This window comes from Cygnus olor, chromosome 3 (genome assembly GCF_009769625.2).
Source record: "Cygnus olor isolate bCygOlo1 chromosome 3, bCygOlo1.pri.v2, whole genome shotgun sequence".
NCBI classification, from domain to species: Eukaryota; Metazoa; Chordata; class Aves; order Anseriformes; family Anatidae; genus Cygnus; species Cygnus olor.
In genome coordinates, this window is record NC_049171.1 from 71349461 (window position 1) to 71376020 (window position 26560).

General features: G+C 40.5%; 1 protein-coding gene across 8 annotated transcripts in view; it reads right to left on the bottom strand.

The window, feature by feature from the left end:
- Nucleotides 1–26560, bottom strand: part of UTRN (utrophin) — a 374743-nt gene that overhangs the window by 284735 nt on the left and 63448 nt on the right. For all 8 annotated transcript variants that reach the window (XM_040553278.1, XM_040553280.1, XM_040553275.1 and 5 more), the window contains 11 exons: nucleotides 18311–18403; nucleotides 16815–16892; nucleotides 13616–13708; nucleotides 12555–12727; nucleotides 9075–9190; nucleotides 7793–7956; nucleotides 7022–7225; nucleotides 6363–6544; nucleotides 5495–5645; nucleotides 4125–4244; nucleotides 3228–3329 (listed from right to left, as the gene is read on the bottom strand). In XM_040553278.1, coding sequence (XP_040409212.1) covers nucleotides 3228–3329; nucleotides 4125–4244; nucleotides 5495–5645; nucleotides 6363–6544; nucleotides 7022–7225; nucleotides 7793–7956; nucleotides 9075–9190; nucleotides 12555–12727; nucleotides 13616–13708; nucleotides 16815–16892; nucleotides 18311–18403 — 1476 coding nt within the window. The remainder of the gene's footprint in view (nucleotides 1–3227; nucleotides 3330–4124; nucleotides 4245–5494; nucleotides 5646–6362; nucleotides 6545–7021; nucleotides 7226–7792; nucleotides 7957–9074; nucleotides 9191–12554; nucleotides 12728–13615; nucleotides 13709–16814; nucleotides 16893–18310; nucleotides 18404–26560) is intronic.

The window sequence follows — 26560 nt, forward strand, 5'->3', positions numbered from 1 at the left end:
AAATCCTTACGTGCAGGAATTTCAGTTGGCATTAACCAGAATACTACATAAAGGGGAACAAAAAATATCAGACCAGAGAACTATGTAATACTTTTCAGCAAAACCATTTCTCAGTACATTAGAGTGCCTGCCCCCCAGGTTATTCATATAGACCAGATATGCACCACAAAGCAGACCTAAGATTTATAAATTATATTGAAATTAAATGTAGCAAAACTCCACTCATGCTTTCTTTCATTCCCCACCCTTCTTCCTCTGTGATTCAAAACCAGCCATTACAAACAGTTTCTCACAGAAGCTACATTGTTAATTCAGAGCTCTTTTAATTCAGACAGTCAGCCACAGACTCAAACGTGTATTATTAGTTACCACCCTGTTTATTTTAGCTATTTCCAATTGCAAAATAGTTTTAAACACTATCTCATTAACTCCTGGAAGCTGAAGTGGTCTGCTCTGGACAGTATTAACTCAAGGCTCATCAAGTTTTTAACTTTTTTCTAGGAAATCTGTCCTGGATCTCGCTCTAGTCACACAGCACTGCTACGGAAACTCCAGCAGCCTCCAGCGTCAGGAAGGATTTTATGTATTTCATATCATGTTTCTGCACATTGCTGCTGCTGCACAGCTATCTCCATAGACTGCAATACCCAGCTAGCTTTTTTCTCAGTCAAGCTCAGTTGCACACTGCTTCCCCTCTGTGTTTAAAAATAAAATAATACAAGGCAGATCTTTTTGTTCGCTGAACAACACACTTTACAACAGTCACTAGCTCCTCAGTCTAGCTGTACACTTTTGGCATTGTCCCAGAACTGACTACAGCAACTTCTGGGCCAAAGGGTTAAGGCAGTTATCATTGCCAATGTAAACCAATGTGCAAAATGTACAGACAGCAAATATGATAGTGGTAGAAATGCCATAGGGCTGGAAGAACAAAGTTGTAACACCACATACTCTTTGGGAAGAATCAAGCTGGCAGCCCAGTCAACTTACTTTATGCATAATAGACGAGTTTAAAAATCCTTCAACATATACAATTAACTTCTGCTAAATCAGCAGTCAATGATAACTCTCCCTAGGAAACTGAAACATAATTATCACAGTGCTAAGAAATATCTGGCACTGATTGAGGAATTTGTTTCCTGAGTGGTAAGAATTGTGTTGACTTGGCAGTGTGGTTTCCAAAAAATTTTCTAGGCAGCCACAAAAAGGCTGATGCATCGCTGCTGCTCATCTCTCCATCTGGTTGGGTGAAATGAAAAAATGACAGTACCTAAATGTTTTAGGTACTTTTCTGTTATCAAACTGTTTGTATTAAAGTTTTTAATTGGTTTCAAGTTGTAATTTTTGTAGGTCACTTGATAATTCTTCAGGACAGAGATCTGTAATTCAAACCTGGTAGTAATAAAAGCACTACTGGGAGTTGAACAACTAATGCAAACATAGGCTGATCTAAAACACCTAAAATGAACATCTACTTCCTTATTACTTGTTATCTGACATTCTACATTAAACAAACATTGATGAAGGTTTTTCCACTTTTTCATAGCAACTTAATTAAAAAAACAACTGAAAGCCAAGCAACTCCAACAGAAGATGACACTCATAACAGTTTTATAGTAGCTAACGAGTGGTCATTTTTCCCTAGACAAAAATAAGGGTGGAAGAGGCCTGAAATGTGTTCAAATAGGGTCATCAAAACAAAGAGCTCCTGAAGTTTGTACATTGACATAACGAGTAAGGGTTTCTTAGAATTCCTTATTTCTCAGTTCGGAGTCTTACCTTGCTCAAGAGTTGTCAGAAAACGTTAGCACAGTTTTCTATATGTACATACGTAACGGCAGAATTTTAAAATAAGAAATACACATTAACAGATACGTGGTATTGGATAAACCAGAATCTGAACCTTGTGTCCATATTAATAAGGTCGCATGAGCTGCAAGCCTGGCTTAGCAATATACTGCAGATAGATATGGGAGGGGTCAGGGAGAAACACATAAGAAACCCGAAACGTGCAGATGAAACATTTGTCAAAGAAACCAGGCTGTAAGTGATAGCAACAAATATATCAGCACTGTTCTACTTCTTTTTAAGTGTCTAAGCACTCTGTGCACTGCAGAGTTTAAACAACAGTTTACAGGGATAAATGTCATCATATAAGAAAACAAAACAATTTAAGAAAACCTTCAAAGGAAAAGCCATCAAATATTTTAAAGCTGAGTCACAAAACAAGCTCTGGCAGTAGGTATGCAAAACTGACTAACAGAGCTGACAGCATGTAGTTGTTACCATTTTTTTCAGATGCCGCTGCCTAATTCATATTTGAGTGGTATATTCAAGATCCACCCAAAACACGCAAGATCAAAGCAAGAGAAAACACACAATGCCATCTTCTTAGCAACTCAACTGCTTGCCTAAACTCAGCAAAATGGGATGAGCTGAATGCTTCACCATATTGACCAAATATTTTATCTTACTGATTTTGTAAACAGTATTTATTGCTTAGTTGGTTGCAAAATTGTGTACATGTATTTATGTTGGAAAATTGGTGCCTTACTTAGGAAAATTTCTGCAATTACCAAACCACTAAATACTTAGTGATTCATTGCCATCAGGGATATTCCTGCTTCTTGGCCATTTTGCAAATCTTCACTGATCTTAAACCCAATAAAATCAGTTTGTTATTGTAAAGTTGTCTCCTGAAAACTGGAGACCAAATATAAATCAGATAGAAATCCTTCAATTATTTAACTACTTATCAAGAAGACAGGAATATTTATGAGAAGTTATCTCCCATAAATTTTCTAAAGCAAGATGGTCATACTTGCATTCTTATACTTCTCCATTAAATTCACCAAAAAAAGTCACAGAGTTCATTATGTATGAATTTGACATTCAAAGTACAGTAATTCTTATTTTTAATATAATAAATCTTGTGGAATTCATTGACATTGATGAATATAAGGCAACAGAACTTTCAAAAGGATGATGTCCACAAGAATATTAAATATCTACCTTGGAAATTATTTTATAAGGAGGTATAAGCATTTTCCTGCTTAAACTTAAGTAAATACTTTTCTTAGGCGACACAACTTCTTCAAGAAATGCTAGGAACCCAAACAATATCTGAAATTCTCGTTCTTTACAGCTATTTTCTTAGAGCTGTTAAACCCTACTAAGAGTTACTTTAAAAAAAATCTACAACCGTGGGTAACCAAAGACTTACTAACCTGCTCTTCTAGAAGCTCCTGCCATAAAAGCTGAATTTCTTGCAATTTGACTCGTCGTTCCTCAGTCCATCGACAAACTGCTGTCCACCGCTCACCCAGCCTCTACAAAAGCAGGAGATATCGTGAATATTCACGAGCCTCACAAAGAGGATCAAAAACTATATAACCAAGAGCAAAATTTCTACTTCACAGTAACCTCTTTCTATATTGTAATTACCTTGTTGCCATTAACTGCCGTTGTTGTATTGTACAAAGCTTGAGGTTAAAACTATTAAGAGCATTCACCTATGGCTTTATCTCTGCGCTCGCTGAACTCAGGCAACTATTTCATTTATTTCAAAAGGAGTAATGGAAGTAGCATGAAGTCCGTTACAACAAATCTTATGTTCTATACTCCCTATGATTTACTCAGGTTGCAGCCCAAGTCCAAAAAGAAAACAGGAAAACAATTCACACAATATTCCCTTGATTAATTCTGTTCCTGTGTTTAAATATTTTTCAATCAGATTTTAATTTCCTAATGAGAATTACCTATTTGAAATTAAAGAGTTGTATTGTGCATCTTCCCATTTTAGTGAAATTGCTGAGAAGATATGCTGCAAAAGTGCCTAAGTCACTGCAGATGCAAGCAGCTTGACTCATCAGGAATCGAGCTTGAAAGTCAAATAACTTTTGCAGGTTTTATCCTGAGCAAGTTTAATAATTCTTGGCATTAATATTACATTTAAAATTATATTACTTTAAATTGCTTTCTAGGACAAATTGTCTTTAAACACAAAAAACATTGATTAATAATTATACGCAAAGATTTTAAGTGTCTGCTATTACAGTTTTGGATTTTGTGTTTATTTGTTTGTTTGCTGTTGTTTTTTTAAAAAGACGGCTCTCATATTTCACCTGCAATTGTTCCTCCAGAATCGCTGTTGCACTTTCCCCACTGCTTTCATCGACAATGACGACCATGTGCGTTAGGGAGTTTACCTTCACTTGTTCTGTCTCTAGGTCACTTTGCAGGCTCTAGAAAAACACATAGCTGTTACAAATTTTGAATACTTATCAAATTGCTATTTTGCCCACAGTGACTAAAACAAATGTGGCAAAGCACTACAGATTCAACACTTAAGCAAATATTTTTACCACTGGGAATCACTGCACAGTTTAAACAAACTTTCAAAGATTGCTAGAAAAGAACCTAAAACCATTCTTTTAAAGTGCTGGAAAACACACAAAAAAGTTTTAAAATGTATACACCACTCTTGACTAGGAAAATCGTATGACTGCACTGACTTTCTATATGTCTACGACTATGGATAAGAGAACTTAAGCATTCCATAAAAAAGTTGCTTTTATTAAGCAAGTATCATAGGGCATGCCAAACAGGTAAAAATCACTATGAACATTTAATAGTTGACATTTCTCAAAGCCTAGTATCAAAGACAATAGTCACAAACTGATACCTAGCAACTGCAAAAAACATACTCTTCCAATTAGCTTAAAATACATCTGTACATTTAAATATTCATACAACTTCTGGCAGAACAGATTACATGGTTAAAGCCTACCTCCAAAATAACTCTGCAACATCAATATGCCCTTAAACTACTGTAAATACCGCTTTTCATCCCAGAAAATCCTAAACTACTTCATGAACAGGCCTCAAGCTCCCCAGCCTTTGAAGAAAGAGCAAAAAATGCAAATGTGGGACAAGAAATTACACAGACTAAGAATACTTAGCAGTTGTTGCCCTGTGAGGTATGTCTCAAGCTGGACAGAAGGTCAAACCTCAGCAATGACTACAAAAAACAAAGCTGCAACCATGACTAATACTAAAAGGCCATCCTTCTCCTTCAAAACACACCCTAGGCTAGAAAGGCTGGACTCCCATCCAGAAACTTAATTGCAAGCCAAACCAATTTGCAAATTGCTTTAATAGCAATAGCTTTAACTCCTGCATTATTTCAAGCAGCAAGTCTCAAATGTGCCTTAGCATTGCTGCCAGTCATTAAAGGCCAGTTATCTACAATACATTTCATACTGTCCCTAACACCAACAATTCACCTGGGGAGGCCTCATTTCCTGCATGTAGCAAAGATAACGCAATTTCTGCTGTAGACATCATCGCTGAAGTGTTCAGCTAAGAAGGCTGAACATGTCTAACTCCTTTTGTCCAATCCTTTAGCAAGTTTATTGGCTAAGGAAACCTTCCACCCTACACTTCTTCCAAATACTTCTCCCATACACATTACAGGACAGACAAAAAGGTTTACTTTGTGTTCTTCCAGCTGTTTTTGAAGGGACTCTATATCTTCAGCTAAGAGTTGAGACTCCATCTTCTGAATGCGTTCTTCTGTGATGGTCAGCCAGTCTGACAGCTGCTGCAACTGCTTCTTCTGCAGTTCCATCAGCATGTCATGCAGGCTGCAGGGGGAAGCACAGGCAGAGTCATGTCAGGAACAGTCTTCCCAAGGGAAAAAACTAATATCTAGTTCTTAAAGGAAAGACACATAGCCATTCATAAACCAGTTATGTATCATCCAATATAACTTTCACCATCAACCTAAGGAACACAGAATTAAGAATTCCTGTTTCTATTGCAACAGGATAAAAATGAGTGAATTATGCAATTTATACCAAGAACTGTTTCTGGCAACTGGGATTTTCTGTTTACTAACAGAACCACTGCTACAAGTGGCAATCAAATGCAGTTTCTCCCTAGATGCACAGCTCTGAGCCTGACAACTACAGGCGCAGAAAAAAATCTTTTAAGTGCTCTTTAGCTGTGTAAACACACATAGCTATTCACATCTCCCGCATGTTTTATTCAGGAACTTAAACTACTGAAAATATTAAAAATACATTTATGTAACTGCTGCATGTAGGTATCATATTTAGTTTGGTACACTTATATAACATAAATCTCAAAATACTCTTACATAAGAATCCAAAAAAACAGTTATATCCATTTCCTCCATTTCATCTTGGAGAGTACGAAGAGGGTGGAATTCATGTCCCAAACGGAAGAGCTACTTCAGACAAAAATATCTTACAAATGGATGCAAAGCAATTCCTCTGAGACGCAGTAAGCACCAGAGACCAGTCCTTCAGCTTTAGGAGAGGTTGTGCGGGATGACTCACCGGGACTGCCTGTCCATGCTATCCACCCTGAGCTCCTCCCAGCGGGAGTTCAGCAGCAGCATTTGCTCCTGGATCTCAAACTCTTCTTCAGAAGACAGATTTCCCTGTGCCACCAGTTGGTTCCCAGCCTGCAGGACACTGCCCACGTTGCTCTGGTGTGCAGTCAGTTCCATCATAAAAGCCTGCAAAACAGTACAACCAGCCACATCACCGTGATCTGTGAGCTCCTATCAGGAATCTATCTCAAAGCGTCCAAGACCAGGTTGGATGGGGCGTTGGGCAACCTGCCCATGGCAGGGGAGTTGGAACTGGATGATCTTTAAGGTCCCTTCCAACCCAAACCATTCTGTGATTCTATGACAACAGGGGGTCAGCCACAGAAAGCTGACAAAAAATACACTGAAATTCCAAAACCCGTTCCATTGAAAACTCTCTTAAAAAGATCCACTTCCACTGCCAAGAAACTATTATTTGTCAATTATAAAACAAATTATAATAATAATTTTTAAACCACCATTCAGTTAGAGGTGCTTTCAGTTTAGGAAAAGCAAGACACAAGAAAGAGAATGGCAGTGTTCGGATAAGGACTAGGGAAAGAAAATTTTCAGCTCCCACACAAAAAAGAAAAACTACACAAAAGGAACATAAGAAAAGCTTACTTCATGGGTGGCAAATTGCTCTTTGACTTCTTCAACATCACCAGATATTTCCTCCTGTTCCCGAAATGCATCCTCAGCTGACAGCAACCACGTGAGGACTTCTTCCAGAGCAACTTGGTAGCTATCCAAGTCCATATCCACCTCTGTCACCGTGCTGGGGGTCTCTGCTCTAGAACTGCCCTGCTCCTCTTCAAGTGCTACAACCTAGGCAGCCAAGAGAAAAGTGATGCCCTGGAAGTGCTGAGAAGATGCTTTCCCAAATGATACTAAGAATAGAACAACTAAGATCCCTTTCAATCCTTCATAAAATTTTAAAACTAACTGTTAGGTACATTTCTAATGAGAGGGGCCAAGTCACCACTAATGAATTTCCATTTTAAAATAACCTGGATAGAAAACTAATTTTGCTTATTTAACACAGCAGTGGACCTCTCACGCAAACAAAAACCCACCAAATACCACCACCACAACTCCTGCTATAAACTCAGTTGAAGACTTCAGGCCACTTGTCAAGATAAATAAGGAAAATAAACAGAAGAAAGAAGCATAATGAAGACGTAGATTTCTACCTCAGCAAAAAGGATTTTGTATATGAATCAGGAAACAAAAAAGAACCAATGAAGTCAATCACAAAGATGATGCTATGATTTTTCATATTTTCCCAATAGTGTTGAACACGATAGAAGACATGTTCCAGAGAACTGACAAGCCTGAAGATCAGCTAAAATTACAACTCAAGAAGATTCAACTAGGCTTCGATGAGAAACACACCTGTTGCATGTGGAATTCTCCATCCTCACATTCCTGCTTGTATCTCCTTGGAAGGGTCTCCACTTCCCGAATGTCTTCCATGGTGACTTGCTTAGGAAGGACCTCAAATAAAGAGGTTAAATACATGATAATAGACTTTTTGTCTGGAAGTTGTACAGCAACATCTGCATCAAAAAAGAATACATGGGAGAATATTAATAAAGAAACAGCGTTTCTAAATCATCATGCAGGATACAGTTAAGATTCCAATATTTCACATATAGTGCAAAGCATGGGTTCTCCTGTTAATTAGCCTTTAGCTTTCTGTTGAAAGACCAGGTTTTACAGATGTTGAAAGCAGTACAAAGAAAAAATATTTAAAAAAAAAAAAAACATTTGCAAGTGAATTTACATTAAGAGACATGATCTTTTGGAGGTAAGAACCCAAAACTGAAGTTACTGAGGAATAAAAATTGTTTCGGAAACATTCTGGAGTGCCTTCCAAGCAGAAATGCAATTCAGGAACAGTATCCCTCAAACACACACTTTCACATATGTTCTAACCCCACTCTCAGCATCGGTCAGTTCACTTGCTTACTTTTCAAATGGAAAAGAATTTCACAAATTCAGGTTCACGTATCACTGGGGTTGTGAGTTCTACTCATTCAGCTGACTTTTTTTTTTTTTTTTTTAAGGTGGTGGTGCTTGAATCCATAAAGTTTGACAGTTTGTCTTACAGAATGGATCTTCAGAGGCTCACTTCAAAGCAGAGTGACAGCTCAGGGTTTTAAGAAAGGGCCATAAAAAGCTTCCTGGCAAGCATTCCTACATGGTAAGTACTCACAGCACTGGCAGCTATTGTTACTCAGCATATATAACGAAGAACAAAAGATCATGAGCTCTTACGCTATCCCATTCTACAAAATGCTCTGCTTGATCTGAAAAGCACAGACACTTGTAATGGAACCGCTACTTAAAATAAAATAAAACCAGGGAACCAACTTCACCTTCCTGTGCACTGTCTCTGAAAGGTAACTCAATATGAACCTTAACGTTCAAGAAGCTGAAGCGTACATACACACAGGAATACCCCTACCCTACAGTTTACCTATTTTTAACCCCAGATGTAAGGGATTGAAAAAAGATATCACTGCACAAAACTGCTGGGATTTGTATACATAATAAATGTCTATATAAGCATTTTCTTTCAAAAGAACTCAAAAAGTTTAAAATCAAATAGAAAGTTTAAAAATCAAATTTAAAAAAAAAAAGTTTAAAATCAAATAGAATAACTATATCGCACCTTCAGGATCCAACAGTTTCTCAATTTCCAGGTGGTTTTTGGCTATGCTGAAAGCATGTTCCAGTCTCTCAACTGGGGACATCTTTATAACTTCATCCCAGCTGAAGAGCTCAGGTCTAAAATTAAAATACAAAACAGAAAATACTAAATTTAATTTAAAGAAAAAATTCTATACCATTCAGAATTTGAAGTTATGGATATGAAGGGAGCTACATAAGTTATATAAATACACAGGTACATATAAAGTACAAATATAAGCGCATATAAGCAAATACAAAAGACAGACAAAAATATTCTTAATGAGAACGTGAAAACCACAAATCAATTAATTGACTGCATGTCTGCAGTGCCATCCACCTTCCATTCTATACATACTATTTGACTGCAACGGGAGATTAAATGCTACTGACAAGAAAATAAATAAACCCTGTATTTAAAATTTGGTCCAGAACCATTTTTCTTCAATTGGTTCTTTTACAGCATTATTATTACATGATTTTTGTGTCTGGTTCTGCTGGGTAATCAAGAGCCACTCTCTTCCTAGAAAGCCTCATTCCAAACTTGTGAGGTGGCTCAGTGACCACCCCAGACCAGGAGCAGCAGCAGTCTCCACACCCCTTGCTCACTCACCCTGCCACGTGGCCCTTCCCCTGGTTTAAAAAAAGAAAAAAAATCACAAGGACTCATGAGAGTCATGACGTGAATCAGACCAAGGAGCCGATCGATTGACAGTGCCAGCACCCTTCATCTTGCATTAGCATTTAACAAACCAAATCTTCAGTGCAGTTGTGCATGCTAAAACCTACCGGCAGGTCTAGGGGGGAAAAGAGCCTTTAGCTCTTGAGGTAGGAAAAAGGATCAGCAAAGAGGGCCCCCTCCTCGTGATATCTGTACCTACAGGGCATGAACAGCCAAGTGCTGCAGCAGCACAGCGGTAAAACTACAAACCATTGAAATACTTTCCATTCCCCTCTAGTAGTGGCTTCTCATTAAAACACTTATTGATCCCGTGTTTTATAGAACTTGGGGAGGAAGAGATGGGCTTGCCTTTAATTCTTTAAAGCTTAATTCACTTGTAAATCGACCTGAGAGTATCCTTTTAACATCTGTTGTATCATTACACTTTGTGAAACAGGAAGACCATAAACCAGCAGTCTGAGAAGCAAAAAGCCAGAAGAAGGGTTGGGGCAGGGGAAAATATGCAAAGATCCTGATACGAGCTTATGGAGTACTGTACCTTGATGCAAGAAAAGCAACAAGGATAACCGCGCAGATTCACATAAAGTTTTAGAAGAGACTTAATTTGGAAAACACATTGCAGTAAGTGTATCTTGTATGCAGTACTTTCCCACTGCCACGGTAACACAAATTTTAATGAACTGCAACTTAAGTATTGACCTAGGAGCAAGAAAACTGTACCAAAGAACAGAATTCAATTCGAAGAAGAACTAGGCTAATATCAGGAAATGAAAGAAACTAACACAATAAAATGTTACATGTCCTATTCCCTCATATAATTTTAAGTACTGCCAGCCTTACAAAGTTATAGCCAAGAGGTAACGCAGTTAGCAATTGTTCATAGACACATACAGACAAAAGTGAGCTACTAAACCTCTTAATGGGATCCACAAAAATGCCCCTATATTAAGTGTCATAGGACGAAGCTAAGTAAAAACCACAATACTGGCAATACCCTTTAGGCAGGGGAGCAGTATCAGTCAAGGTAAACTACACAGCTTTGCTGTCCTACCAATTCTGCATCCTGCCTCAATCCCCTTGTCCCTTGCAAGCCTTTTATAGCTTTTCTTTCAAATCCAGCCTAAATTTAAAGCCAGCTCAAGATTTCTCAGATGTGGGGAAAATGGCGCTTCATTGGCTAAAGGACTGGTGTCCAGGGACAGCAAAGCTGAGTTTTGAAGCACTGGCAGCTGCTAGGCGCCCAGGATGGGGGAATAACAGGCTCAGAGAGATCAGCAGAGTCAGGTAACTGTGAGAAATTTTATGAAGCCAAAAAAAAGCACAGTTACTCAATGGTTTCAGCAGGGGCTTTTGCCACATAGCAGTGCTCTGGGAAGGGCAGAGCTCACAGACTTCAGATCCCACAAAGCCCAGGCAGATAGTCACAGGGCAGAAGGACAACAAACAGCTTGAAACTGATTTTGCTACCTCTGCCCTTCTTGGTATCCTGGGGAAAGCGGGTCTCACCTGCATCTAAAGGTGGTGCTCTCTCCATCACAAAGCTTCCCATTCAGTGGCAGAGCTATGCCACTACAATTACGCTGATAAGAAAACCACCAGTACAGCTCACATCTTCTGACTGTAAACTCCACAGACTTTTGCTAGTATTTCTCTGCCTGTGCAGAACAGTCCTTCTGATCGCTCAGGAGCCCTCAATGTGGTGCAGGTGCTCCCCATGCATCATCCATGCAGGCTGAACACTAGCCAGCTCCAGGCACACAGGTGCGTGAGACCAGACCCAGGCTGAAGGCAGCAAGCCTGCGATAGAGCCTGTTAGTTCAGTCAGCACAGGCCAGAGAGCAGAGAACAGCAGGCTCCAAGTCAACAAATGCTTTTGTGACCGCTTAATATCTGCTGAGTATAAATATTCAGGTGTTTGTAAAGTATTTGCCATGACAGATACCTGGCAGCCAGGAGGAAATATCATAGCATTACCACACTGGAACAGTTATTTATGATAAAGAACAGCCAACCCTTGCAAAAAGAATGAGCTGACTTCATTTAAGATACACCAGACTAGAATCGATTGCCCAGAAGCAGATCTCACACACACACAGATATGCAAGTTTCTTAAGAGTCTGTAACAAACATTTCTTTAGACTACCAAGAAGTTCTCCAAAATCGAAAAGAACACAAGAGATTCTGCAGAAAGATGCTTTAAATAACGTTTTTTATAAAGTATAATGAACAAACTAATAAATATACTACAGACACCTGAAGCATTCCATTATCCCTTAGTTCTTCTACTCAGTGAATGCAAAAAGGTGCTCTCCTGAAAGAACTGAATACACAAGCTTTCAAGTAATGTATACAAAATCTAAGAAGAGCTACTGAGCCTGTCTTTCTCATTCCTTCATTTTGAAGCTTCTGTATCTTCCAACTGAAGGGATATGGCAAACTGAGGAGCTTTTTTCCCTTTGCAGGGGAGGGAAGCCAGCATGAAGAAAGTGCAGGGGAAGGGAAGTAATCAACCCTCCCCTACAGATGCCCATTCAGCATACTCTCTATATAGTAGATACTTAAGTGGGCTGTAAATCCACCCAGCGAGTGTGTATGTGAGAACAGTTACACCGCGGCCTTGGCTCCATCCTTTGCAAGGCTCTGGCAGTAACTCCGAGTTGTTACTGTTATCGCAACAGCAAACTACTGAAAGGGGCTAGAAGCTGTCAAATGCTCAAGCATGAACACGAGGGGAAAAAAGCTGCTTACTTCACTAGGTCTGAGGGGAGCTATGTCACTTACCTGTGTCTGTGGATGACAGCATTAAAAGCAAGCCCATCTGCCCAGCTCGTCGTGAAGTTCAGGACATTGACTTGACTGTAAGGTCTCGAGGACTGCCGAACCCAGCTCAGCAGGATCTTCTCGCTGTTAGTCTGCTGCAAATCTGACATGATGTTCTTCATCACATCCTTCACCTGCAAGACAGCAGCAACTACTCCGTATAGACCCGTTCTCATCTTTTCCTGCTTAACAAAACCTTTGAACCAAGCTAGTTCACAAATCAGGCAAGGGTCTTTTCTGTGAAAAGGTAGGCGTCAAGCTCTTAACTCCTTACATGAAATGGAGGAATAGGAGCCTTCAGGCCATCTTTACGCTCTGCTGATTACAAGAACCAGTAATGCATACGTAATAAACGACAAGTTACCTCTACCTTACAGCCCTCCCCCCGCTCCTCAATGCTGCTGGCACTCAGCGTGGACTATAATATTTCTCACTGCCTTGTGCTAGGGTTCCACTAATAAGCAAACCCCAAAAATACAACTTTGCAGAAGTTTTTGGCAAGAACAGGACAACTGCTCAGCCAACACAGGAAGTTTGCTGTTTGATGTGCTATGTACAAGCATCTGCTGAAGTTCCTCCAAGCGAATTCCGTGATCCTCTCAGGTATGTGGATAAGCCAGGAGCAATTCAATCTATGTGGCTGAGAAACAAACCTACAGAGCAGCAAATAAAGATGCAAACCCAACACAGCTACCAGGATAGTAGAAAAACATCTGCAAACAGAAGCACATAAGTATTGAGGAAGGAATATAAACACAATGCTTAGCCTGAAAAGCCTCTGCAACAGCCCTAGGAACCGAACTGAGTGACTGTGTACAACTTAGCACATATGAGAACATGTGCTGTGGGAGGCAGCCAACAGACAGAGGTCGGAAACCAAACACTGGCCTGCCTTTATTTACCAGCCCAGAATAGAAGCAGTTATTTTCTTCTGCCAAAACCCCAGAAAAGTTTGTGAGAATCCCAAAAGATAGATGCGCATGATTCCTGGAAAGGAAGAGATCTCACAGCAGCCTCCTCACCTGCCAGTGCAAGATAATGCTCCACAGCAACCCCAGTGTCAGCTTGTGATTTCCATCAACGATGTCAGTTCCTCCAATATTCACCAGCTCCACCTGGAGAGGTCAGACCAACTCTGTATCAGACAGTGGTACCAAAGCTCCAAGTTGCGACCCCATCCCATATCCCTGGCTGTCCAGCCACGTGTTATCACGTGTTCTGAAATAACCAGCAGGAAGAAAGAGACAATACTCTGTCATCTCTGGTTCTATCTCAGCTTGTCATGACAACTGCTTAAACAAGACACCAAAAGATGGCACCAACGAAGACGTTCATTTGGAAGAGTTTTATCCTCTCCTCTAATATACCATACATACCAGCAAATAAAACTGAGCAATAGATAAGCAAATGTGAAGGAGCTTTAAAAAAAAAAAGAAGTTAAGAAGCAGTCCTGCTCCTAAAAGAAAACACTAACTCCTCAATTAGAAACAGGTTTGTCCTTTGCATGAACCAGCATCCAAATGGGAGAAGTTTATATAAGGAAACCTAAAATTCAAGGGAAAAATAAAATGTTCAAGTTTCCTATATGCATAGGACCCCATTTAAACTCGGTGGCATTATGACTGAGAATGCTATAAACATAAAAACATGGAAAGAGAGGCAGGGAGATGATTACATCAGTACACGGGAGGGCACAAGAGGCTACCCACTCCAGCATCAAGTATGCAGCACTCAGGAGAAGAGAAGCCCAGAGCACACCACCAGACACTCGCTCACTGCTACTTCAGAGTCTGAATCCGGGCACCTACTCTCCGTTCAGACGTTTCAGAGAAAGAGGCACCAACTCTGAACCTGCTTTTGGAGGAAGCCAACAGCAGTACACTGCACTGATCACCACCGTGGCCTACAGAAATGGAGTAGGAACCTCTGTAGCAAATGAGAGAAATACCTCCTGGGGTGTACGTTCACATACTGCAACACACTGCCATACAGTGCAGAAAGCGGGGCTCATTCTTGCAAATATCCTCAGCCAGGAGCCATCCTCCAGCCTCACAAGTACTGTGTACTTCACCTCTGTGATGAAACTTTCCTCTCCCTTGCTCACCCCTGCTCCAGAACAAAGCAGTGTTACCCACAGTGCCTACCAGAAACAGTTCCTAGCCTGCACTAACCCTAAGCACCGTATCTGGGACTGTCACTGTTCATATTGACAAAACCTGCACCAAGGAGCTGGCTAGCAATTCAACAATAGGGACAATTCAGAAGACAGTAACTGAGCCCGTCCTCTGGCTGTCAGGGGATTTAGCCTAGAGTAGACGAGAACAAACACAAAGTTTCATTTTGTTTTAGAGGGCATCCCTGGTATGTAAGAACATAATGGCATTCTGTATTTTTCCTCTTATCACACAATCGTGAATAGCTTGAATTTTGCAAAATGTGCTTGTAACCTCATTGCTTTCAGATATCATCTAGGCAATTTCCAGTTCCCCATAGCTTTCAATTAGCAAAAAGTCAAATCAAAACTCTGTTGCTGAGATTAACATGGAGCCACAAATTATACTTCAAAGTACTAAGGAAGTTTGGATTTGTGGGTTGTCCTCTCCTAATTTTCACAGCAGCTGGAATAGAATCTTAACGTAATCCTCTTTGCAAATGCTGGGCATGTACTTTCTAAAGGCAACTGTAAATTTAACAGGCCAAAACAGGTCAAAAGAGTCAGCAGTGCACACCATTAAACAACTCACTGTAAACCACTGTAGAACATAAGGAGCAGAAAGCAAGACAAAAGGTCAGGGTCACAAAAATAAAGCAATTACAAGAGCTTTTTTCACCTGCAATAGAAGAGAAACATTCCTGAGAATGAGTAACAAAAAAAAAATTCTTAATCACAAGTATTATTATTACTGTTAAGTACTGTATTCCCCTTGCAACCTACACCATACATGAAAGACTCCACGTACCCACTTTTGTATTTTAATGATTCTGAATTAAGCCGCTGTTTTCAGCAGCCAGCCAGCAATCCATTAGGTGGTGAGTGGACTACTAAGACTTGAGCAGACAACCAATAAAAGGAAGCTGACTGTGTGTCGTGTGTCTTCTCACACGCACACATACTTTCTAATGAAGTTAAGCAGTAGGCATAAGTCATACACCTGACCTTAATAACCTTCAGTTAACTAAGGCCATCTGTTTATTTCTAGAAATCCTGATCCTGCCAGCTTAAGGAAGAATTAGTTAATTATTGTAACTCAATATCATTTCATTTATTATCTTCATAAAATAAATCAATTTCAAGCTGGAAAGACACATTACTTACCCTCAGAAAAAAAAATCAATATTTACAGTACCTCACAGAAGAAAAACAACCCACCACTAAACTTTGGCTGCTTCCTAGAAATATGACACTAGTCCACCAACGTGGAGGCGAAAGTGCAGCATTATACAGCATGTTTGTATCACTCTTCAATCAGCAGTTTACATAAATATGTCAGTGCCTTTTTGCATTAGATGTACTTCGTTTCCAGAATGTTGTTATTAAACTATTTCAGTGCCTTGACATTTGCAAATAGAAATTCTAATTATAGAGAACTATGCTTATCAGGATTTGCTATCCAGGGGAAAAATAAAATGATTTTGCTACAGCACTACTAGTTTCTAGGCAGAAAGAACAAAAAATTAAATAAACAACTTTTATTCTCATTTTTCTTAAAGAACGGTGGTTGGTTCTTTTTGTTTGCTTGTTTTTCCTGATCAATTAGCAAAGGTCAAAGTTAGGAACACTCAAGAACAATTTGGCACAGGGATAACAGATGTCACTGGAAGATCCTCAAGGATTTTGAGAGCAGGACAAGGAAACAGAGACACAAAACCTCTCATACCCTTACAGATTTACGTACAAGTTATGCATCTTCACTGGAAATTAGCTATTTGTCCTGCCATGTTCATGAGCTATGCATAGCAGGGTTTCAAGTCAGCTTTGTTTATGGAACTGAACACATCTTAGCAAAACAGAGTTATCTTAGTATTAACATTTTAAGATTTCACAAAGCTGCCAGACACTGAAATACTATGCTGGATAAAGAAAACTCAGAACAGTTTATCTATTCCTACTGAATTCGGATTCTAGGTGCCAAAATCTTTATCCTCTGCATTTTGAACTCATTTACAAACAGGAATAAATTAAAGAGTATATCAAAAACAGTTGTGGAAAAACATGCTCACGTTGTTTTGATGCAAGACTTGCAGCACTCGGTTGACATTATTTAAGGCATGTACTCTTGTAGAACCTCGTTCTTTAGGCTGGAAATAAAAGTGTACAATCTGTTTATATCAAAACAAACTTGACTGATCAAAGCAAAATAAGTGAGTAAACAAAAGGAAATTTGTCTTACTTTTCCTTTTTTTTTTTTTTTTTAATAGGAACAAACCCAAACAAGATTACCCACAACAATTTCAAAATAAATATCAAAATGAAAACTGGTCAGAACAATATTCCTCAATCTGAGGTACAGGACAGTCTCGGATTCAAAGTATGCTTCGGTTTACCTAAAGCAAGTCCAGAGTTTTTATTCCCAACATCTGCAGAATTAGGTACTGGCAATACAACAGCAAAGTGGGAGTTCCCGGGGAAAATCTGAGGGTTTTGAATGTTTGCCAGAGTAGCTGAAATTTTTTAGCTCCCAAGAGGGAACAAGCAGCAATTGATTTTTCTGGCACTGAAAGCCTGCTAAATCTTTGCACACTGGGAAGAAGTTATACTTCCTGACTTTCTCTTCCTTTTAATATCATGACGAGAAAAACAAAAAATACTGCAACTCCTGACAATACCTGCCTCTCTGTTTGCCTTTAATCGCCACAATTTAATTCCTGGAGCAGAAAATGATCAAACTGCAAGAGCATGGAGCTGACCTTGGAACACAGTAATCAACAAAATCAGAAAGCAAAAAACTCCTGTTCTCTTCAATAGATTTCAAATCAGACCCCCAAATCGTTAGAAGAACTAGTGAAACGCATCTGTTCAGAAAAATAAGGCAAGCTTACAAAAATTTAAATGACTAAAGATTTCCTGTTAAAGGCATTAAATCAACTTGAGATTTTTTTTTTTTTTTATAAATAGTGAAAACAAGAATTTAGTTCCAAGCGATGGCACAGGTTTCACCATGCCTCATCTATCTGACTGAAAAGGCACCGATCTTAGCAGGGGAAGAGGTTTCAGCCCTGCAAGCATTTTCTCAAATCTGAACAAGCCCTGAATAGTTTTTCAGCCCTTTGCTATCTGTAGGATCACAAAGGATTTTTCCAATGGAGATGCAGGCTTGTTTTGCCTACTGCATCTTGATTTTTTGTTTGTTTTAATTTTCTTTTTAGGATTTTTTTTCATGAGCATATTAGAAAAGGTCCGCAGGTATCCAGCTAAAAGCCACTCTTCTGGATCATCCAGAAACAGACCTTTAGAATATCTCTATTAAAAAAAAATATACTGTGTGAGTAACACCACTGGCTTTACATGCTTTGCTAAACAGCATCTTAAGCCTCAAAAGAAACAATTACACAATTAGCTCCAGCCTGACCCCATCCTCCATGAGTCAATCTCCCTGAAATTCCACTAGCACTGCAGACAGCATCTCAGATTACACACCACAAACATTTTTAAAATCAAAAATCAGAAGACAGCTTTTGTTTTGATATGAATGCAACTCATATAACATATCTCTTACCAGAGGTTTCCCTGTCAGACCTTCCAAAAGGTCCAAAAGCTTCCTTCCATCCTTCAGATCTGTGAACATGTCCTTGACTGGGGGTGTCCCACTCTGCAGAACAAACAAACAAAAGTGGTAATAAAAACAATGTGTAAGCAGAACACCCCTGAAAATGGCACTTTTCCCTTTTTATCTTCCAATTCACTGTTATTTATTACTGAACAAACTAAAACTCAAGGGACTGTGACAGTGATCAGGAAGGTACCTCTTCTTTCTCCTTTTCTTGTTTTTCTCCCCACCTCTGTTTCTGTGTTTCAGCAGCCTATTACTAAGAAACTAAATAAACGTATCCTAGCCCACACTGGACAGATGCTTTAACATGCAAGGATGGCAGAGGACAAAACCTAGCAAGTTTGATGAATCATTTGCAAAAGAATGTTTTGGTCTGACTAAATCCACGGGTGGAGGAAAACAGGGCTTTTCAGAAAAAAACTGTTGGGACAAATTCTCTGATTTTAGACTAGAGGTGACGGGGGGGGGGGGGGGGGGGATAAAAAAGAAGGCAAAGGCAGTCAGCAGATAAGTGCAATTACTTTTTAATATTCATCTACTGGTTGCCAGGAGATCAATTAAGCTGCTGCTTTCATTGTCCCTTTGAAAGGTCGATTTGAGAAGAATAATATTTTCTAAAAAGTACCTAAAACTCTAACATTTCGTTTTTTTCCCTATCACCTTGTTTTTACAACATTGCTCTTCAGAAAGAAGGCTGTCAAAAGTCCACCTGACAAGACACAAATTAGATGATATAGATCTGTACCTTCATTCATCTCCTCCTGCCCTGACATCCATTACTGATTACCAAATGCTGGCTAATAAATTACAAAAAATAAAAATAAAAATAAAAATAAAAATAAAAATAAAAATAAAAGGAAGCAAAGGAGCTCAACTCCCCACTGAACTCCATTTTCGGTGGAAATACCTGTTTTCCCCAAAAGTTCATAAAGGTCCAATTTAATTGGGTTTAATACTACTGAAACTATGCCCATGAAACCAGAGCTGAATAGCTGCAGAACCACTTACCGATCTCCTGTACAGAAACACACCTCAATCACCCATAGTGTAAACCACCTAAACTAATAGTAGAAAGAATGGCCACACAACTAGGTCCCTTAGATAACATACACAGATACTAGCCCATTTTCAAAGCTAAATTAGTTTCGCAATGAATTTTCCTGACAAATTTATTCTCCAATTACTTCAGTCTTGCCTAAAAAATGTGTATATACACGCTTACACGTACTTCAGTAAAGGCTGTAGAAAGATACGTAGCTGGCAGACTGACACCAAGTAGGAGCATTCACTACATGCCAGCGATAACATTCTGCTGTCACCTATTGCCACTGCCTGAGCTCAGCCATAGCCTTCCTATAGCACAGGAAGGGACGAGGCTTTTACCCGAATGCATGCACTTCTCAGATGCTTCAGATGCTTTGCTTCTGCATAGCAACTTAACCAAACCTTTAAAGCACGCTGGAGCACGAGGACTGGCACACACTAGAGTATATCCAGGGAAACCTCTTGTGCAGTTTATGGTGTGTAATGGGAGGAGGTGACCACAGGAGAAGGATGACAGGAACATTTAGTTGAAATTTGGTTTGCGTCACCACACGGAAGGTTCTAAAAGCCAGTCGCTAAGCGTCCAGGAGAGCAGACAGAAGGAGCTAGCAGAGGTCTGACTGGATGCAATACCGCTCAGACGCTGGTTGTAAAAGCAAATGCCTGCTAGCTATAAAGTGGCTACACACAGCCTAGCATGACCAGGCTGTGAAAGCACGGCACAGTCACGAGGCAGCGAGGAATTCAGACAGCTTCCACTGCAAGCACCTATAGACTTCTTCCCCTTGGCAACAGATAATCCAGCTGCTATTACACTTAAGCTTATAGCTTGTTATTTTTAATTCTCTAAATTACAGAAAGCGTTTAAATACCCTACCTACATACTCAGAGCAATAAAGCCAGGCTCTGCACATGACTCCTAAACCAGGCATCTTTTCATATAACAGACTGTTAAACACAACTAAAGCAATGCATTCACGTATAACACACACAAATGAAAAACACCAAAACTGAGAATGCTATACTTATATATCCTCAGTAAGTTTGTTGCTTTAGGTCCAGAAGTTGGGGGGGGGGGGGTGGGGGAAGAAAAAAAAAAGGGAAAAAGGATCTGCTGAAAAAGGGGAAAGATGCCTCATTTACTACAGTGTAATAAGGACGCTGAGAGTATACACCCTTCTTTCTTCCTTTCCCATCCTCTCCCTTCACACCCATGAAAGTAAAATGAATAACTTGCTGCTCTCAGCCATTCGTTTAGCAGGTAGTGGTACGTTCCAGCCCCATGCAACGCACCCCCGCTGTGATAGTGGAAATAATCCAGATTCACTTTCTCACGAGAATGATTTTTTCATCACTGGCCATCAGAGCACCACTTCTTTTGGTCAATTTAAAGAGTCAGCAGAAGAGTATTAAATTATTTCTGCAATCTAAACTACTCCTTCCTGGATTATTAAAGTATCCACTATCCTCAGAACAAACAGACACGGCAACATTAAAAGCCTACTTATTTAATGGATTAAGTCTAGCAAAATATTGTCTATGGGAACGAATTCAGCCCATAGGTAACCCTTCTGCAAGTACAGGTGACTGCAGTTGGCTAGGAGGGAGCTGTAGCACCCACCCCATGGCCCATCACCACCTCCACTGCAGCACTGTATCACAGCCCCCGCAGGAGCACGGGGTCTGGGGGGAGCTGCCGCCCGCCCATGGGGGACCCGTGCTGGAGCAGTTTGCTCCTGGGGGATGGACCCCGTGGTACGGAGCCGTGTGGGAGCAGTTCCTGAAGAGCTGCTGCCTGTGGGCAGCCCCCGCAGGCTCAGTTTGGGAAGGACGGCATCCTGTGGGAGGGACACCACGTGGAGCAGGGGCAGGGAGGGACCGTGAGGGAGCGGTGGAGAAGAAGCATCAGGGACTGACCGCAGACCCCATTCTCCTGCACTGTTTGGGGTGGGGGAAGAAGGTAGGAGAGGGTGGATGGTAGCAGGAAGGTGGTTCTAGTTCACTTTTAGTTCTCACTGCTCTGGTCTGTTAGCGGTTGCCCATAAGTTATATTAATATCCCTACGCTGAATGTGTTTTGTCCATGACACTAATTGTTAAGTGGTCCATATCTCAACCCATGAGCCTGTTTTTCCCCAGTCATATTTTCTCCCCGTTCCTTTGAAGAGGGGGACTGAGAGCATGGTGCAGCGGGGCTGAGCTGCCTGTGGCGTGAAACCCCCACAGCCCACGGGGCACTGGAGGGCCCCACGCAGGCAGCACCGTCCACACCAGGCTGAGGTGCAGCGCGGGGCCCTGCTGCCAGCGGCGTGCTGGGCAGGCCGCTGTGCTGCTGCCACCGGAGCACAGGCAGCAGGGCCGGGCAGAAGCCCTCTCCCAGCCTCCAGGGTAAGGCCCTGTGCTCTGTGGGCTGCTTCTCCCCCCGCCCCTGCCCACAGCCCCGACTCTGCTCCTCCAGAATGAGATCTGGCCTTCTAGAGAAAGATGGATGTGCAGATACGTAAGCATACACACACACACCTGAATTAGATAAAAAGCATCTCTCCGTAGAGTCCATGGTATGCTAAGCCAACCTAAATCTCTCCTTTTCAGAGTATTTCACTCACTTTTTACTTAAAGACAACACAAGCAGAAGGCAGTTCAACCTCTGCCAGTGTGCCACGAGGAGCAGCACTCCATCACCAAGCACAATAAATGAAGAAATCTAAGTTCGTGCATTTTAAGACTGACAGTGACAAACTATATTAAGCCCTCAAGCAAGGGCAAATTGCTAGTCACAGTTGTGTTGGTAAGTGCCTAAGGGCCAGCCTACACTGAGCTAAGCACTGTACAAACACAGAGCAGATAATGGGCCCTTTCTCAAAGACAAAACAGCGTCCAGCTTACACTAGTAAGATAGTACAAAGGACAGGCAGGGACACACAGTGTACCAGAAGAACTGTGCCAGGTCAGGGTGTAAAACATTCACATCCCCCTCATCAAGCACTTGTATCAGTTAACAGAAGGTAGTTTTTCTCAGCTTAGCTTATGTTTGCTGTGACAGCAAAAAAAAAAAAAAAAAAGAAAAAAGAGAGCTGGCAGAAACCTCTTTCACAGCCTGAGAGGGCTTTGCCAGCAAAGCTGCAGGCACAGAGTTTCTACAAAAGAGACGAGGGCTTCTAAGACAGACAAAAGAACATAATTAACAGACTTAAGAAAAGGCCCCATTGGTTCCCAAATGCTTTAAACTGGCAGCAGGATAGGAGCTGATTCATTTAACAGGGATTGGCATAAGGAAAAGAGGAAAAGGGAAGAGAAAGTAAGGCAGAGCAACAGGAAAGAAAGCAAAAGAAATAAAGAACTAGAGACTGCAGGTAATCTGTGGACAGGTCTAATTGCGCTGAGCTGCTCTAACCTTGGTGTGGCAACACAAGTTAACCACCACAGGATTCACGAACAAGGATCAGAAACAGCCCACCCCCTTACACTGAGTTTTGGTAGTGCTTTTGGTGCCAGCCCTTGCCCTATCACAAGGCAAGGGGGACACAAAGAAATTCTGCTAGATATCTACAGCAGAAAAAAATGCATTTTATTTACTCATAAGATCTGGAGAAAAGGAGGCTGAGTGGAAGCTGGAGAAAAGGGGGGGGTGGGGTTGGGGGGAAGACCTCACTGCTGTCTTCAGCTATGTGAAGGGAGGCTGCAGCGAACTGGGTGTTGGTCTCTTTTCTCAGGTGAAAAGTGTTAAGACTCGAGTAAACATCTTCAATTTGTGCCAGGGGAGGTTTAGACTGGGTATCAGGAAGGATTTCTTCTCAGGAAGGGTGATCAGACATTGGAACAGGCTGCCCAGGGAAGCGATGAAGTCACCATCCCTGGAGGTATTTAAGAGACACGTGGATGTGGCGCTTAGGGACGTAGTGGTTATGTTAGGTAATGGTTGGACTTGACGATCTTAAAGGTTTTTTCCAACCTGAATGATTCTATGCCTCAGGCAGCAGCTACATCTGCTCATTGGTCTCCAGCTCAGAGGTCAGACTGTCAGCGGTGAGGCCAGTCAGCACGGGCTTCGGCTTTGCACGTTCCAGCGAGAGCACCGCCCCACCCGGGGAGAAGCACCCAATGCAGCAACCTCTTCCTCACAGCAGCAGCCCTCACATACCCACTGGCCGTCTTTCAGCCTCTCGACCTGGATCGGGTTTAAGACCGTGACTCACACTTCCTTGCACGCACCTAGCATTACTTGCTGTGCAAGGGAGATACAAAGAAAGCTAGTCTAGGCCAGCCAACATGACTGCAGAAATCACTCCTCCTCTTTGCCAGAAAGTGTTCCCGGGAAATAAAGGAAGCTACAAGCAAAATCTGGATCAGACTTTTTAATTACTTTTTTTTTTTTTTTTAAAGAGTCATCCAATACTACTGACTCTACAAAGATCAGCCATAAGCATTCACAGTTTGTTGCACTAAAGCCATACACAGCTGCAAGGCAATCGTCCTTGAATACTTTTTGTTTTACAGTATAACATTCTCAACTTTCTCTTTATTACTAAAGAGGAAGCGTATCAAATTGAGTTTTGAGTCAAGTTACAGTGAATTAAAGGGAGTCGCAGATTCTCAATAAGACATAGGCTCATTTTGTGTTTTTTTTTTTTTAAATGCAAGTTTTCATCACAGCTATTTATGCTTTTGCATATTGTTCTTGGACACAAGATTACATGCAAAGTTAGCTATTAACTGTAAAGAAAGTTTCAGTGTTTCCTTAGCTGTTTAACTAGAAACATGCAGGTTTTTTCTTATGTCATCAGTTACTTGCAGCAGAGAGTTTACACGTTCTTTAAAATAATTAAAGAGGGTATGTTATTGGAATCATTTTCCAGTAAATGAATGCCAAAGATATTCAGGAGTAAAAGATAAGCCAACTCTATTTCAAATCTTCTTCCACGACACTGATTCAGACCTTCTAGCGGCAAGATGGAAATCAGGATGAAAGGTCCTCTCGGTTCCACAGTAATGCATGCTGATGGTCACCAGGGAAGTAATGCATTTTGTACAAGTGTATGTACGATCTTGCCTAGTCACTGCAAGCAGATGAGTTCTTGTTACTCAGAGCAGTCACTGTACAGATCATCTGCCACCTCAGAAACACCAAAACACCCTGAAAGTATATAGGAAACAGGACATCCTGATTTTCCACCAGATTCTTCTGATATTTCAATGTTGCTTATATAAGGACAGAATAGTTTTGGTTTAGAAAACAAAAACAACAGATGAGTGTTTTTAATGTCTCATAAAATGCTTAGTAAATAGGTCAAAATGGTAGTAGAACTGCAAAGACTCTTTTCCCCTTTCTCAGGGAAAAAGGGGAAATACTGAACAGGTTTGGCAATTTAGCAAAAACATGAGCCATGTGGTCAAGTTCAAGAACATTCCCAGAGAATTCATAGTAATCACCTACTCAATTTAAACTCAGTTACAAACAACGCAAGGAGTAAGAGCTACACTTTACCATGACCAACACAGACTAAGAAACATGTCAAGTGCTGCTACATCATGAGACCAGTGCTTGGGAACTCAATGTGGGAAACAATTCAGAAAGCAAAAAGGTCATTGCAAAAAGTAAGCAACTACGTCAACAAATAAGAACTGATAAATCTTGCCAATTTCTAATTTAAGACCATAATCATTGTTTACAGAAGTATTTTTATTAAAATGTGACACTTTTTCCATTCTCCTTCCATTGACATGGAGGAGTTGCAGAACAGCAGACAACTGCTCTCTGTACTGTGAGCTGGCAGATGTACCTTGAGTAGGCTCTACTACTGCCTTTAGTATTTCTTTGCTCGATATGCCTGAGCAGTTGTGGAATCAGTACACAACACTAGTATCAAGACTATAAATTCAAGTAAAAAGTAAGTTAGTCATAGGAAAAGCACACCTTACAGACATAATTAAATATCGCTACCAGTGCTTAAAAAAAATAATAATAATTACAAACGACTAAATAGCTATTTAAAGCTCCAAACTAAGGAAAAAAAGACCTGTCATTGAGATATAGTAAAGTTTAATTCTACCACACGATAGACAGAAGTTTATGGAACTCCAAAGTTGAAAAAGCTAAAAAAAATCACAGAACACCTGAAATACTCAATTGACAACATGATAGAGGGAAAACTTACTAGACATACCAAGCCAGTTAAACAAACAAGTCATCAGGAACTCTGTGGGTATTTCCCTCCCCCAGTGTTACTATAAATGCAATTCTATGACCTTACGTTACTAGAAGGTGTTTAACATAACAGAACTAACCCCAGCTTGCAATTAAGCTCCATTACATATCATTACTAACAGTGGCTATTTCTTATCACTGTAGGGGGTTTGCTGTTTGTTTGTTTTTAAGTGCCAGCTAAACTTTAGCATTGTAACTTGGTTCCTAAAAAAAGAAGAAAGTCCTGCTGACCAGGCTGACTACTGTTCTCACTAGGAACTAGCAGTTACAGGAATGGCTTTGCTTCAGTGTAGTGAATTCAGCTGACAGTGGCTGAGAAGAACTGACAGACACGAACACTCCAACAGCTGGGAGGGTAACCAACTGAGATCATGAATCAACCTCTAATTCAAGTCCAGAGCACTAACCAAAACCAGCAGTGACTTCAGTCTGTATCACTATTGCAAGCTTTGAAGTCCAGCAAGGGAGATGCTGTCTGCGGGCTGTTCTTAGAGCAGAGGCCAACAGCAGTTGAGAGGAAGGCAGAAAACTGGCAATTCTCATGCTTTATCTAAATCTAGGAGAGATCAGGAACTGCTTTGTATTGATGAATTTATATCATAATAGCATTCTTACCATATCCCATAACCTACTAGAAAAAAATATTTTCCTGCATCTTGGTTAATTCACATCTTATTTGACCTAATCTCAGAGGAGGCACTAAGTAACCAGTCAAGAAACAAAAAGTGAACTAAAGGGAAACATTTCAAGGCTTGTGTGAACTTTAGCCAGTTCACACAAAGGCTGACTCTTTTCCATCCAGGTGGTTTCTCAGGCTGATGCCTTTTTTTTTTTTTTTTTAAAGTAAGCTTTGGCTACTTTTTTGAGTGAGGTTACATCTTACAGTTTAATTCAGCAGTGGAAAATGGCAAGAACAAGTAGACTGTATAGACTGTATAATGTTTTACA